General features: G+C 46.5%; 1 protein-coding gene across 2 annotated transcripts; it reads right to left on the bottom strand.

Annotated features, from left to right (window-relative positions):
* Nucleotides 1-883: 883 nt before the first annotated feature.
* Nucleotides 884-14,559, bottom strand: LOC123738795 (nuclear FMR1 interacting protein 1-like). 2 transcript variants are annotated; one of them, XM_045713514.1, is made up of 10 exons: nucleotides 14,156-14,559; nucleotides 13,663-13,733; nucleotides 11,015-11,119; nucleotides 8,684-8,746; nucleotides 7,197-7,273; nucleotides 3,422-3,514; nucleotides 3,082-3,269; nucleotides 2,480-2,611; nucleotides 1,827-2,077; nucleotides 884-1,655 (listed from the first exon to the last, which is right to left on the bottom strand). In XM_045713514.1, exons 1-10 carry the CDS (start codon nucleotides 14,364-14,366, stop codon nucleotides 1,041-1,043), a joined length of 1,806 nt encoding a protein of 601 aa, XP_045569470.1. In that variant the 5' UTR covers nucleotides 14,367-14,559; the 3' UTR covers nucleotides 884-1,040. The 2 variants fall into 2 exon arrangements, with proteins under 2 accessions (XP_045569470.1, XP_045569471.1); XM_045713515.1 differs by having other exon boundaries at nucleotides 11,015-11,116.
* Between the last annotated feature and the right edge of the window lie 1,268 nt (nucleotides 14,560-15,827).

The raw sequence follows: 15,827 nt of genomic DNA, 5'->3' as shown, positions 1-15,827 counted from the left end.
TTCCCCTCCCAGGGCCATAGAAACTCACACTGAGAGTCTAATATATTACAGACCCAGCGGCACGGCGTCTCCAGAGGACAGGACGCGGCGTCTCCAGAGGACAGGACGCGGCGTCTCCAGAGGACAGGACGCGGCGTCTCCAGAGGACAGGAGACAACAGACTCATTTAAGAGCAGAAAATAGATGCCTCTGTCCTTGGCGTCTAGTTCTCTCATTGAGAGTCAAACTAAAAGCTTGAAAGGATTACATGCATTTCGCTACACCTGCAATAACATCTGCTAAACACGAGCATTCGACAAATAAAATTTGATTTGAATAAGGACAAAGATGGTCCAAGAACTATCGATTTCCTGGGTTATATTTCCACAGTAGAACAAGTCATTTATTTCCATGTTGAAAAAAGTACAAATAAAATGCCAGAGGTAGTTGATGTTTAGATGAAAACATAAACAACTGTAGGGAAATAACTCACCAACATCAGAGACAAGGTGAAAGGTCAAGGGGACAGTCTTGATTTAAGGGTTAAAGGCTCTGCATGGTCAATCCAATATGGCCGTACAGCAACTACTGCGATACGGCCTCTACAGAAGTCAGGGCATTCACGCTCAGAGCTGTTGTGAACGAAGTGATTTTGCATTTATACAGGAAGTCCCGCCCCAACTACAGTCATCCAATCATGTCAAAACGGAGCTATACAGAGCTCCGCATGGTTACAAAATTTGTGAGGCGCACGGTGATGCGGTACGGAGCTAGATTTGACCTCTGCAAGCCTCCGGAAGTCATTTCTGGATCAAGCATAAATCTGCTTTAGGGGTGACAGTCGTGATTGGAGGGTTGGGGAGCCAGTCCTGATTGGAGGGTTGGGGAACCAGTCCTGATTGGAGGGTTGGGGAACCAGTCCTGATTGGAGGGTTGGGGAACCAGTCCTGATTGGAGGGTTGGGGAACCAGTCCTGATTGGAGGGTTGGGGAACCAGTCCTGATTGGAGGGTTGGGGAACCAGTCCTGATTGGAGGGTTGGGGAACCAGTCTTGGGCGACTTCAGGGGTCTTGGGTCTCCCAGACCTCATCATCGTAGTTGGGGATGGAGGTCTGGGAGTGGTCTCCAGGGTAACCATCTCCATCATTTGCATTCACAGCCAAGTCCATTGGGGTTCCCTGGAGGTGTTGTGACTGTGAGCAGGCTGGTCCACTGTGTGTGTTCGCCTCCATGCTCTGGTCTTCTCCCACTTGTTGGGTTACAGGCTGCTCAGCCACAGTCCCCAGGACCTCAGGGTTAGAGTTCAGCTGAGTTATGACATCAGGGTTTGAGGCCGCACCTGGCATCTCCTCAGGATGGACATCTTCACCATTCAAAATGTCCACCTCTGAAGGTCCCTGACAGACTGGTGGTTTCTGGGTACCTTCGAGTGATGACCTCACCTGGTCATCTTTTTCATCTGGACCAACCACAGAGGTAGCTGGGAGTAGAGCCCTCAAATCATCTGCTCTTACTTCCTGTGTCTGGGGGTCAAGGTCACCTGTGGTCACTGTTCTGCCCCGAGTTCCATCCTGGTCCTGAGTTTGACCCTCCAGGACAAAGAAGTTGTTTCGGACAATGTAGCGAACACACTGCAGAAGCACGTTCCTCTCATGGCGGATATCTGGGGCCAGTAACTGTAGAGGTCAAGGGTCATAGAACCATTCAGCAGGTAGAAAACATGCTAACTACACATGCTAACTACACATGCTAACTACATTCACAATACAGACTTGAAAATGTTTAGCTTTTATCTCAACACTTTGTAAAATCAGTTGTGCCTTGCTGCCTCTTTCCCGGTGTCTTACCATCTCAAGCAGAGTGGCGCGGCACTGTTGGGGGGTGTCCATGTTGTTTCGTCCTCCTCTCGCTCCTCTCCCTCCTCTTCCTCTCCCCCGACCAGGTCTATGAGGACCAGACCCAGGCTGTGGTTCCCGGGGGGGCTCAGGGTAGGGTCTCTTAGCCCCAGATGAAGCACTGTTCTGGGGCTTGGCTGGCAGAGCCTTCAGCATTGCCTGGTTCTCCTTCAGCAGCTGACTGGTCCTCTGGATGGGCAGGACTGAAACACCACTAAGTTTACATCTCAACATGTTGAGTAATGAAATATAATGAAAGTAAAAAATATTAAAGCTAAAATGACAAGTAACAAGTCAAGCTTTAGACGTCATAGCATTTTAAAAAGCTGTTTTTCGGTCTTTCAGATTCAACAACAAGTCCGTAGTGAAACAGTGGAATCATTGGCGACGTCTTCTGTTTGTAGCCTCCACACACACACACACACCTCCACACGGGGGGGGGGGGGGGGGAAACAGGCCTCCACACGGGGGGGGAAACAGGCCTCCATATGGGGGGGAAACAGGCCTCCACACGGGGGGAAACAGGCACCAGACATTTAAAGCAGGGACCACTGTAGAACGATCACACCCCGTGTGGTGGTACGCGTGAAAGGGTTAAAGCTCACCTTGTGGTTCCAGGTCGCTGTCGCTGTCGCTCATGGAGCCGTAGCTGGCCATCAGAGATCCCAGCCCTGATGTCATTTGTTTAGGGGCCACAGTCACCCCTCCTCCACTGACTGGCTCCTCTGTATCAGAGTCTACAGGGGTCAGAGTAAGGGTCAGAGTCTACAGGGGTCAGAGTAAGGGTCAGAGTCTACAGGGGTCAGAGTAAGGGTCAGAGTCTACAGGGGTCAGAGTAAGGGTCAGAGTCTACAGGGGTCAGAGTAAGGGTCAGAGTCTACAGGGGTCAGAGTAAGGGTCAGAGTCTACAGGGGTCAGAGTAAGGGTCAGAGTCTACAGGGGTCAGAGTAAGGGTCAGAGTCTACAGGGGTCAGAGTAAGGGTCAGAGTCTACAGGGGTCAGAGTAAGGGTCAGAGTCTACAGGGGTCAGAGTAAGGGTCAGAGTCTACAGGGGTCAGAGTAAGGGTCAGAGTCTACAGGGGTCAGAGTAAGGGTCAGAGTCTACAGGGGTCAGGTAAGGGTCAGAGTCTACAGGGGTCAGAGTAAGGGTCAGAGTCTACAGGGGTCAGAGTAAGGGTCAGAGTCTACAGGTGGACCACTGACTGACCTGGGTCGCTGTTGGCAAGAGCCCCCAGGGGGTCTCCCTCCCTGGGGTACTGAGTGAGGGGTGGAGGCCTCTCCTTGGGGGTTTGAGTGGGGTGTGGTGGTCTCTCTGACTGATGAGGACCTGGTCTGGCCCATCTGCCCCTCTGGAACCTTCCACCACGCTGTCCACGACCTCTGCCCCTCATCCTCCTGATAACAGGACACACAGCATGTTGTAGCACGGCCTTAATAGTTCAGCTCATATCGGTCCCAACTATTCAGAGGAGGAAACTGGTGTATTTGTAACCTAACTTGTATCAACCAATAAAAATAAATAAAATGTAGTAAGAAAGTACACATACCCAAACTGAGCAGTTTCCAGCACCGCTCCAGTCTCCTCCCTGTCATCCTTCACTTTCCTCCTCTTCTCCACGTTCACCAGGGTTGGGTAGTTCCTGTACAGACAGAGACAAAGCTTTGATGTGTGCTTTCTGATAGTGTCACGTGACCTTGAAATTACTAAAAGGTGTCCCGCAAGGGTTGATTTTGGGACCCATCCTCTTTATATTAATAATATTGGTATATCTGCAAAAACCTGTAACATTCATCTATATGCTGACGACACTTATGTACGCTGCCGGCCAGGCCCGTTCGAGCCGCCGGCCAGGCCCGTTCGAGCCGCCGGCCAGGCCCGTTCGAGCCGCCGGCCAGGCCCGTTCGAGCCGCCGGCCAGGCCCGTTCGAGCCGCCGGCCAGGCTGGCCAGACCCTGCTGCTGGCCAGACCCTATAATATTTGGCTACATTGAATGTTCTCTCTTACCTACTTCATGTAGCTAACATATTCTTGCTTTGTGTTTTCCTCTGATTTAGTTCTACACCATCACTGGTATTATCAGGCTGTATAGCTAGTTACGGTTGCTCTGACTCAGTACATTTGTTAGCTAGGTAGCAATTAGCATTAGCTAATAGTGTAATTACAGAACGCTAGTGGATTAATATTAAGAAGCAAAGTGGAAACAGCATTGTTGTCATCAACATTGCTGCATATCAAAACCAATTTTATTTGTCACATGCACCGAATACAACAGGTGCCGACCTTAGTGAAAAGCTGAATACAAGCCCTTAACCAACGATGCTTTAAGTGAAGTAAAAAAATAGATAAGTAAAAAGAAAATAAAAGTAACAAATAATGAAACCGCAGCAGTAAAATAACAAGCGAGGCTATAAACAGGGGGTACCGGTACAGAGTCAATGTGGAGGCTATATACAGGGGGTACCGGTACAGAGTCAATGTGGAGGCTATATACAGGGGGTACCGGTACAGAGTCAATGTGGAGGCTATAAACAGGGGGTACCGGTACAGAGTCAATGTGGAGGCTATATACAGGGGGTACCGGTACAGAGTCAATGTGGAGGCTTTATACAGGGGGTACCGTACAGAGTCAATGTGGAGGCTATATACAGGGGGTACCGGTACAGAGTCAATGTGGAGGCTATATACAGGGGGTACCGGTACAGAGTCAATGTGGAGGCTATATACAGGGGGTACCGGTACAGAGTCAATGTGGAGGCTATATACAGGGGGGTACCGGTACAGAGTCAATGTGGAGGCTATATACAGGGGGTACCGGTACAGAGTCAATGTGGAGGCTATATACAGGGGGTACCGGTACAGAGTCAATGTGGAGGCTATATACAGGGGGTACCGGTACAGAGTCAATGTGGAGGCTATATACAGGGGGTACCGGTACAGAGTCAATGTGGAGGCTATATACAGGGGGTACCGGTACAGAATCAATGTGGAGGCTATATACAGGGGGGTACCGGTACAGAATCAATGTGGAGGCTATATACAGGGGGTACCGGTACAGAGTCAATGTGGAGGCTATATAGAGGGGGTACCGGTACAGAGTCAATGTGGAGGCTATATACAGGGGGTACCGGTACAGAGTCAATGTGGAGGCTATATACAGGGGGTACCGGTACAGAGTCAATGTGGAGGCTATATACAGGGGGGGTACCGGTACAGAGTCAATGTGGAGGCTATATACAGGGGGTACCGGTACAGAGTCAATGTGGAGGCTATATACAGGGGGTACCGGTACAGAGTCAATGTGGAGGCTATATACAGGGGGTACCGGTACAGAGTCAATGTGGAGGCTATATACATGGGGGGGGGGGTACCGGTGTCTCGTGGTCGAGGAACACGAGCCCCTTGAGTGACAGGGGGCGGGGCTAGGTCTGTGTAAAGCCGCATGGAGAGAGAGAGAGATGACTCAAGTAGCAAAGTAAAGTATGAAAATGTACTTTAAACACAGCGTATTACATTTAACAAAGCAAACATTAAAATACTGTTATCCTGTTATGGCTAGGGGGCAGTATTTTCACGGCTGGATAAAAAACGTACCCGATTTAATCTGGTTACCACTCCTACCCAGTAACTAGAATGTGCATATACTTATTACATATGGATAGAAAACACCCTAAAGTTTCTAAAACTGTTGGTGTCTGTGAGTATAACAGAACTCATTTGGCAGGCAAAAATCTGAGAAGGTTTCATTCAGGAAGTGGCCTGTCTGACAAGGTGTCGTTCTTCTTGTCTCTGTTTATTGAAGAGTGAGGATCTTAGCTGTCCCGTGACACTTCCTACGGCTGCCATAGGGTCTCAGAAGGCGGCAAAAAGCTGAATCGTGGCTTTGCAGGCTCTGGCTGAAACAAAGTAGCGCGTTTGGGTAGTGGCTGGTTACAGTACTGTGAGACTCAGGCTCGTGCCCGCGTCGACCGAATGCTTTGTTTACTTTCCTCTGTTTAGCTAAAAGGAGATTCCCGGTCGGAATATTATCGCTTTTTTACGAGAAAATGGCATAAAAATGGATTTTAAACAGCGGTTGACATGCTTCGAAGTACGGTAATGGAATATTTGGATTTTTTTTGTCACAAATTGCGCCATGCGCACGACCCTGATTTACCATTTCAGATAGTGTCTGGAACGCACGAACAAAACGCCGCTATTCGGATATAACGATGGATTATTTTGGACCAAACCAACATTTGTTATTGAAGTAGCAGTCCTGGGAGTGCATTCTGACGAAGACAACAAAAGGTAATCAAACTTTTATAATAGTAAATCTGATATTGGTGAGTGCTAAACTTGCCGGGTGTCTAAATAGCTAGCCCGTGATGCCTGGGCTATGTACTTAGAATATTGCAAAATGTGCTTTCACCAAAAGCTATTTTAAAATCGGACATATCGAGTGCATAGAGGAGTTCTGTATCTATAATTCTTAAAATAATTGTTCTGCTTTTTGTGAACGTTTATCGTGAGTAATTTAGTAAAATGTTAGCGAATTCCCGGAAGTTTGCGGGGGGTATGCTAGTTCTGAACGTCACATGCTAATGTAAAAAGCTGGTTTTTGATATAAATATGAACTTGATTGAACAAAACATGCATGTATTGTATAACATAATGTCCTAGGAGTGTCGTCTGATGAAGATCATCAAAGGTTAGTGCTGCATTTAGCTGTCTTCTGGGTTTTTGTGACATTATATCCTAGCTTGAAAAATGGGTGTCTGATTATTTCTGGCTTGGTACTCTGCTGACATAATCTAATGTTTTGCTTTCGCTGTAAAGCCTTTTTGAAATCGGACAGTGTGGTTAGATAAAGGAGAGTCTTTAAAATGCTGTGAAATAGTCATATGTTTGAAAAATTGAAGTTTTTGTATTTTTTGAGGAATTTGTCATTCGCGCCACGCCCATCATTGGATATTGGAGCAGGTGTTCCGCTAGCGGAACGTCTAGATGTAAGAGGTTATATTAGGTCAAGTAAAAACCCAAACCAGTCCATGCAGCAACACCAATACAGCGCCCAGCCCTTCACTGTGGCGTCCCGAGCACCCGCCAACACGGCTGGTAAAATACACATCTTACTACTGCCAAAATCTACCCACATTTGGCAGGTGTTAATTTTAGGCTCTGATACTGGTGGTAACAGCACATTGTTCATATGGACCACAGAATCAGACCTAATCCAAAAGTAGTCATTTCCAGAGAAATTGAGGAAACAAAAGCATTGCTGATGAGTGACTAGATCTGACAGCAAAGCGTTACCATGTTTAACAACATCCTACAGTACTGACCTGCGTCGCTCCTCTCTCCATTTACAAATCTCCTCTGGAGTGTCCAGCTTGATTCTCTTTGCTCCTGGAGCATGGTTCTACAGGAGACAGTACAGGAGGTTAAACACATGGTTTTATAGGAGACGGTACAGGAGGAGGTTAAACACATGGTTCTACAGGAGACGGTACAGGAGGTTAAACACATGGTTCTACAGGAGACGGTACAGGAGGTTAAACACATGGTTCTATAGGAGACGGTACAGGAGGTTAAACACATGGTTCTATAGGAGACGGTACAGGAGGAGGTTAAACACATGGTTCTACAGGAGACGGTACAGGAGGTTAAACACATGGTTCTACAGGAGACGGTACAGGAGGAGGTTAAACACATGGTTTTATAGGAGACGGTACAGGAGGTTAGGGGCATGGTTCTATAGGAGACGGTACAGGAGGTTAAACACATGGTTCTACAGGAGACGGTACAGGAGGATGTTAAACACATGGTTCTACAGGAGACGGTACAGGAGGTTAAACACATGGTTCTATAGGAGACGGTACAGGAGGTTAAACACATGGTTCTACAGGAGACAGTACAGGAGGTTAAACACATGGTTCTACAGGAGACGGTACAGGAGGAGGTTAAACACATGGTTTTATAGGAGACGGTACAGGAGGTTAAACACATGGTTCTACAGGAGACGGTACAGGAGGAGGTTAAACACATGGTTCTATAGGAGACGGTACAGGAGGTTAAACACATGGTTCTATAGGAGACGGTACAGGAGGTTAAACACATGGTTCTACAGGAGACGGTACAGGAGGAGGTTAAACACATGGTTCTACAGGAGACGGTACAGGAGGAGGTTAAACACATGGTTCTATAGGAGACGGTACAGGAGGTTAAACACATGGTTCTATATGAGACGGTACAGGAGGTTAAACACATGGTTCTACAGGAGACGGTACAGGAGGTTCAACACATGGTTCTACAGGAGACGGTACAGGAGGTTAAACACATGGTTCTACAGGAGACGGTACAGGAGGTTAAACACATGGTTCTATAGGAGACGGTACAGGAGGAAGTTAAACACATGGTTCTATAGGAGACAATACAGGAGGATGTTAAACACATGGTTCTACAGGAGACGGTACAGGAGGTTAAACACATGGTTCTATAGGAGACGGTACAGGAGGAGGTTAAACACATGGTTCTACAGGAGACGGTACAGGAGGTTAAACACATGGTTCTATAGGAGACGGTACAGGAGGATGTTAAACACATGGTTCTATAGGAGACGGTACAGGAGGTTAAACACATGGTTCTATAGGAGACGGTACAGGAGGTTAAACACATGGTTCTACAGGAGACGGTACAGGAGGAGGTTAAACACATGGTTCTACAGGAGAGGGTACAGGAGGACGAGGTTAATATATACAGGAAGAGGTTAATGGTTCTATATAGATCAGAGGGGTTGATGGGTAATAGCCGAGGCTGGCGCTCTACTTACATTTTTCCAGTGAATGTTGACCAGCTTCTCATGAGCAGTGAAGCTGCAGTCTTCAACAGAGCACTAGAAAACAGAAGTCGCTTTTACTAAAGGTAGACTGACACAATGCTTTGCCTGTTTTACTAAAGGTAGACTGGCACAATGCTTTGCCTGTTTTACTAAAGGTAGACTGGCACAATGCTTTGCCTGTTTTACTAAAGGTAGACTGACACAATGCTTTGCCTGTTTTACTAAAGGTAGACTGACACAATGCTTTGCCTGTTTTACTAAAGGTAGACTGACACAATGCTTTGCCTGTTTTATTAAAGGTAGACTGACACAATGCTTTGCCTGTTTTACTAAAGGTAGACTGACACAATGCTTTGCCTGTTTTACTAAAGGTAGACTGACACAATGCTTTGCCTGTTTTACTAAAGGTAGACTGACACAATGCTTTGCCTGTTTTACTAAAGGTAGACTGACACAATGCTTTGCCTGTTTTACTAAAGGTAGACTGGCCCAGATCCCTGTGATTTGAGGAGGCGGAGAAAAAGCGGCCGTAGGGCGGACAGCCTTTTGAAAATTCATAGGCGATCGAATAAACCCCCACTTCCTTCCATTCTGCTAGCAAACTTGCAATCTTTGGACTACAAAATCGCAGAGTTACGCAAAAGATTAAACTACCAACGGGACATTAAAAACTAACATCTTATGCTTCACAGAGTCGTGGCTAAACGACGACATTATCAACACACAGCTGGCTGGTTATACGCTGCACCGACAGGATAGAACAGCGGCGTCTGGAATAAATTGAAAACTCTGGACCACCTTTACTCCACACACAGAGACACATACAAAGCTCTCCCTCCATTTGGCAAATCTGACCATAATTCTATCCTCCTGATTCCTGCAAAAATTAAAGCAGGAAGCATCAGTAACTACATCAATTAGGCTCTACAAATGGTCAAAGACTCCAACCACCCCAGTGAGACTGTTCTCTCTGCTACCACACGGCAAGAGGTACCGGAGCACCAAGTCTAGGTCCAAGAGGCTTCTAAACAGCTTCTACCTCCAAGCCATAAGACTGCTGAAGTCATAACCTGTTCTCTCTGCTACCACACGGCAAGAGGTACCGGAGCACCAAGTCTAGGTCCAAGAGGCTTCTAAACAGCTTCTACCCCCAAACCATAAGACTGCTGAAGTCATAACCTGTTCTCTCTGCTACCACACGGCAAGAGGTACCGGAGCACCAAGTCTAGGTCCAAGAGGCTTCTAAACAGCTTCTACCCCCAAACCATAAGACTCCTGAACAGCTAATCTAATGGCTACCCAGAATATTTGCATTGCCCCCCCCCCCTCTGTTATTATCTAGGCATAGTCACTTTAATAGTAACTTTACCTACATATTACCTCAACTAACCGGTGCCCCCGCACATTGACTCTGTACCGGTATCCCCCTGTATATAGTCTCACTATCGTTATTTTACTACTGCTCTTTAATTACTTGTTACTTTTATTTCTTATCCATATTTTTTTTAAACTGCATTGTTGGTTAGGGGCTCGTAAGTAAGCATCTCACTGAGGTCTACTACACCTGTTGTATTCAGCATTTCACTGTGAGGTCTACTACACCTGTTGTATTCAGCATTTCACTGTAAGTTCTACTACACCTGTTGTATTCAGCATTTCACTGTGAGGTCTACTACACCTGTTGTATTCAGCATGTCACTGTAAGGTCTACTACACCTGTTGTATTCTGCATTTCACTGTGAGGTCTACTACACCTGTTGTATTCAGCATTTCACTGTGAGGTCTACTACACCTGTTATATTCAGCATTTCACTGTGAGGTCTACTACACCTGTTGTATTCAGCATTTCACTGTGAGGTCTACTACACCTGTTGTATTCAGCATTTCACTGTAAGTTCTACTACACCTGTTGTATTCAGCATTTCACTGTGAGGTCTACTACACCTGTTGTATTCAGCATGTCACTGTAAGGTCTACTACACCTGTTGTATTCTGCATTTCACTGTGAGGTCTACTACACCTGTTGTATTCAGCATTTCACTGTGAGGTCTACTACACCTGTTATATTCAGCATTTCACTGTGAGGTCTACTACACCTGTTGTATTCAGCATTTCACTGTGAGGTCTACTACACCTGTTGTATTCAGCATTTCACTGTGAGGTCTACTACACCTGTTGTATTCAGCATTTCACTGTGAGGTCTACTACACCTGTTGTACTCGGCTCATGTGACTAATCCCCTGATGACCCAGTGTGATGTCATTACATTCGGTTCATCACCTCGTGTCCAATCAGAATCATTCGATGATGAGAATCAGTTACCTTCACATGTTCAGAGACGTGCTGGTTGTACTTGTCTTGGTTTTTGAAGCCTCGGTCACACGGGTCACAGAAATGGGAAAACTCTGGCTCTTTTTTATTTTTCTGCTGGAAAGAAAACACAACATTTGAACAGTTTACAGTGAAATCAGTCAGTCAGCCTATTGGAGTGTTCCCCTGTCTGAGACAGGGAGGGCCAACTGATGGGGAACACAGTGGGTCTGTAGACCAACATCCATGAAGGGGAGGAGCGTATTACATTTAACAAAGCAAACATTAAAATACTGTTAACCTGTTGGGGATAGGGGGCAGTATTTGCACGGCCGGATAAAAAACGTACCCGATTTAATCTGGTTACTACTCCTGCCCAGTAACTAGAATATGCATATAATTGTTTGATTTGGATAGAAAACACCCTAAAGTTTCTAAAACTGTTTGAATGGTGTCTGTGTATAACAGAACTCATATGGCAGGCCAAAACCTGATTAGATTCCATGCAGGAAGCGCACTCTCTGACCATTTCTTGGCCTTCTTGATCATCTCTATCCAAAACAGAGAATCTCTGGCATAACGTGACATTTTCTAACGCTCCCATAGGCTCTCAGAAGGCGCCAGAACGTTGAATGATGACTTTGCAGGCCATGGCTGAAAAACAGTAGCGCATTTGGATAGTGGTCGATCTGAGAACAATGAGACTGGGGCGCTCGTGCACGAGACTCCACCATGTTTACATTTTCAGTCTTTGAACGAAAACAAGGTCTCCCGGTCGGAATATTATCGCTTTTTTACGAGAAAAATCGCATAAAAATTTATTTTAAACAGCGTTTGACACGCTTCGAAGTACGGTAATGGAATATTTTGAATTTTTTTGTCACGATATGCACCGGCGCGTCACCCTTCGGATAGTGTCTTGAACGCACTAAGAAAACGCTGCTATTTGGATATAACTATGGATTATTTGGAACCAAAACAACATTGGGTGTTGAAGTAGCAGTCCTGGGAGTGCATTCTGACGAAGAACAGCAAAGGTAATCCAATTTTCCTTATAGTAAATCTGAGTTTGGTGAGTGCCAAACTTGCTGGGTGTTCTAAATAGCTAGCCCTGTGATGGCCGGGCTATCTACCGAGAATATTGCAAAATGTGCTTTCACTGAAAAGCTATTTTAAAATCGGACATAGCGATTGCATAAAGGAGTTCTGTATCTATAATTCTTAAAATAATTGTTATGTTTTTTGTGAACATTTATCGTGAGTAATTTAGTAAATTCACCGGAAGTGTTCGGTGGGTATGCTAGTTCTGAACGTCACATGCTAATGTAAAAAGCTGTTTTTTGATATAAATATGAACTTGATTGAACAAAACATGCATGTATTGTATAACATAATGTCCTAGGAGTGTCATCTGATGAAGATCATCAAAGGTTAGTGCTGCATTTAGCTGTGGTTTGGGTTTATGTGACATTATATGCTAGCTTGAAAAATGGGTGTCTGATTATTTCTGGCTGGGTACTCTGCTGACATAATCTAATGTTTTGCTTTCGTTGTAAAGCCTTTTTGAAATCGGACAGTGTGGTTAGATTAACGATTAACGAGATGCTTGTCTTTAAAATGGTGTAAAATAGTCATATGTTTGAGAAATTGAAGTAATAGCATTTCTAAGGTATTTGAATATCGCGCCACGGGATTCCACTGGCTGTTGAGTAGGTGGGACGATTGCCTATAGAGGTTAAAGAAGTGTTTTTAAGCCTTGAGACATGGATTGTGTATGTGCGCTTTTCAGAGGGGGAACGGCAAGACAAACTAGTCGGTGCCAGGCTCACAGGTTGGTGTCAAGAACTGCAACGCTGCTGAGTTTTTCACACTCAACCGTTTCCTGTGTATATAAAGAATTGTCCATCACCCAACTTGACAACTATGGGAAGCATTGGAGTCAACATGGGTCAGCATCCCTGAGCTTTGGACAAACTGAGGCTGTTCTGAGGGCAAAGAGGGGGAGGGGGGTCTGAGGGCAGGGGGTCTGAGAGCAGGGGGGGAGGGGGGTCTGAGAGGAGGGGGGGTCTGAGAGCAGGGGGGATGGGGGGTCTGAGAGCAGGGGGGTCTGAGAGCAGGAGGGGGGGGTCTGAGGGCAGGGGGGTCTGAGAGCAGGGGGGAGGGGGTCTGAGAGGAGGGGGGGGTCTGAGAGCAGGGGGGATGGGGGGTCTGAGAGCAGGGGGGGTCTGAGAGCAGGAGGGGGGTGGGGGGGTCTGAGGGCAGGGGGGAGGGGGGTCTGAGAGGAGGGGGTCTGAGAGCAGGGGGGATGGGGGGTCTGAGAGCAGGGGGGTCTGAGAGCAGGGGGATGGGGGGTCTGAGAGCAGGGGGGGTCTGAGAGCAGGGGGGATGGGGGGTCTGAGAGCAGGAGGGGGATGGGGGGTCTGAGGGCAGGAGGGGGGTGGGGGGGGGTCTGAGGGCAGGAGGGGGGGTCTGAGGGCAGGGATGGGGGATATGGGAGTCTGAGGGCAGGGGGGAGGGGTGCAACTCAATATTATAAATGAGTTCTTAATGTTTATACACTCAGTGTACTTTGTATCCCTCATTTACTGTTATCATTATTTTGGCCGTTACCTGTAGATATATCAGAGACCTGGCTTTTGGTTTGAGGGTGGATTTACTACCTTTTTCCCGTGGTTGTTGGGACGACCATAGTCCTGCCTTCCGCCTCCATGTCCACGATGGAAGTTCTGGCCTGTGGGTCAAAGGTCAATACAACAATATTATGGCATGTTGCCTACTGCTGGGTGCAGTTCAGTCATTACCAATCTGACACTTCTGTTCTGTTAATGATGCAGGAGAAGAGAACCAGCATCTCCTCTGCCCAGATACTGGTTCAACCCAGACCTGAACCAGCATCTCCTCTGCCCAGATACTGGTTCAACCCAGCCCAAATGATAGATGTACATGATACAGGGCCAAGCTTGGTCAGCCCTACAGACCTAACCCACTAAATGGCGTAATGGGGGTTTAGTTCAACAGACCTGATTGGTAAAGGTAACAGTAGTCCACCAGGGGCTCTCAGCCAGGCACGTGTCAACCTATGGACCGTGTAGAGAAGCCTCTTTACCAGGCCGCTGCTAGAACCACAACTCTCCTAGTTAGTATAATACTCACCATATGAGCCTCTGGGTCGACCTGGTCCGGGGCCGCCGTTCCAGTGTTCTCCCTGGCCGTTGTATCTCCACGGCTCGGACGGTGGCTCGTACCAGTTCCACATACCGGGCTGGAAGTTGCTCGGAGGTGGAAGGAACGTCGGCGGTCTCACCATCGAACCCGGAGGAGGAGAGATAAAGTTCGGCGGAGGGTAGCTCCCAAAATCATTCATGATGTAGGTGGCGCCTCTTCTTCAATGTGCTGTCGATTAAATCCGTTTGTATAAATGTTTGTCTAGCTACGACCACTGAGGTATAACTAGAACGGCTACAACACGTGTGTGTTTCTGCTCCAGTTGCCGCGTTCACGTCCTAGTCGTAACCAGGAAACTGTGAAATGTCCGACTTTACTACTACTGGTGGACCTTATATACACGTACCGCTTTCAACCAGTCAGCAAGTCGGACATTTCTGAGTTTCCTAGTTCCGACGTGCATATGAACGCGACAAGTTTACATCCGCAAAGCGTGTTCACCAGATAACGTCATATCCGCTAGTTTACACCAACCAAAAACAATTCAACAATATCATTATTTGAAGTAACAACGATTCCCCGTAGCTCAGTTGGTAGAGCATTGTGTTTGCAACGCCAGGGTTGTGGGTTCGATTCCCACGGGGGCCAAGTACGAAAATAAAAAATGTATGAAATGAAAAAATGAAATGTATGCATTCACTACTGTAAGTCGCTCTGGATAAGAGCGTCTGCTAAATGACTAAAATGTAAAAATGTAGGTATAATGAAAATGTACCATAAACCATGTAGTTTATGAAACCTAACTCATGTAGAATTATATCTGCCCTATGTACATAGTGACTGAACACTGGTCACTTTAATAAGATTTACATACTGTTTTACCCACTTCATATGTTTATACTGTATTCTAATCAAGGCTCATCGCATATAACTACTGCTGTCCACTTCATATGTTTATACTGTATTCTAGTCCTGGTTCATCCCATATAACTACTGCTGTCCACTTCATATGTATATACTGTATTCTAGTCCTGGTTCATCCCATATAACTACTGCTGTCCACTTCATATGTATATACTGTATTCTATATAACTACTGCTGTCCACTTCATATGTTTATACTGTATTCTAATCAAGGCTCATCCCATATAACTACTGCTGTCCACTTCATATGTTTATACTGTATTCTATATGTAACCGATGTGAAATGGCTAGTTAGTTAGCGGTGGTGCGCGCTAATAGCGTTTCAATCGGTGACGTCACTCACTTCGGTGGATGTCAGTTGTTGATGTGTGCAAGGGTCCCTGGTTCGAGCCCGGGTTGGGGCGAAGAGAGGGACGGAACCTACACTGTTACATATATAACTACTGCTGTCCACTTCATATGTAAGTTGGTGGTTGGAGACATCCCTCTAGTGGTGTGGGGGCTGTGCTTTGGCAAAGTGGGTGGGGTTATATCCTGCCTGTTTGGCCCTGTCCGGGGGTATCATCGGATGGGGCCACAGTGTCTTCTGATCCCTCCTGTCTCAGCCTCCAGTATTTATGCTGCAGTAGTTTATGTGTCGGGGGGCTAGGGTCAGTCTGTTACATCTGGAGTATTTCTCTTGTCTTATCCGGTGTCCTGTGTGAATTTAAATATGCTCTCTCTAATTCTCTCTTTCT

Source organism: Salmo salar, unplaced genomic scaffold (genome assembly GCF_905237065.1).
Source record: "Salmo salar unplaced genomic scaffold, Ssal_v3.1, whole genome shotgun sequence".
Lineage (NCBI taxonomy): Eukaryota > Metazoa > Chordata > Actinopteri > Salmoniformes > Salmonidae > Salmo > Salmo salar.
The sequence above is the reverse complement of the archived record's forward strand: the minus strand, read 5'-3'. Positions and strand labels throughout refer to the sequence as shown.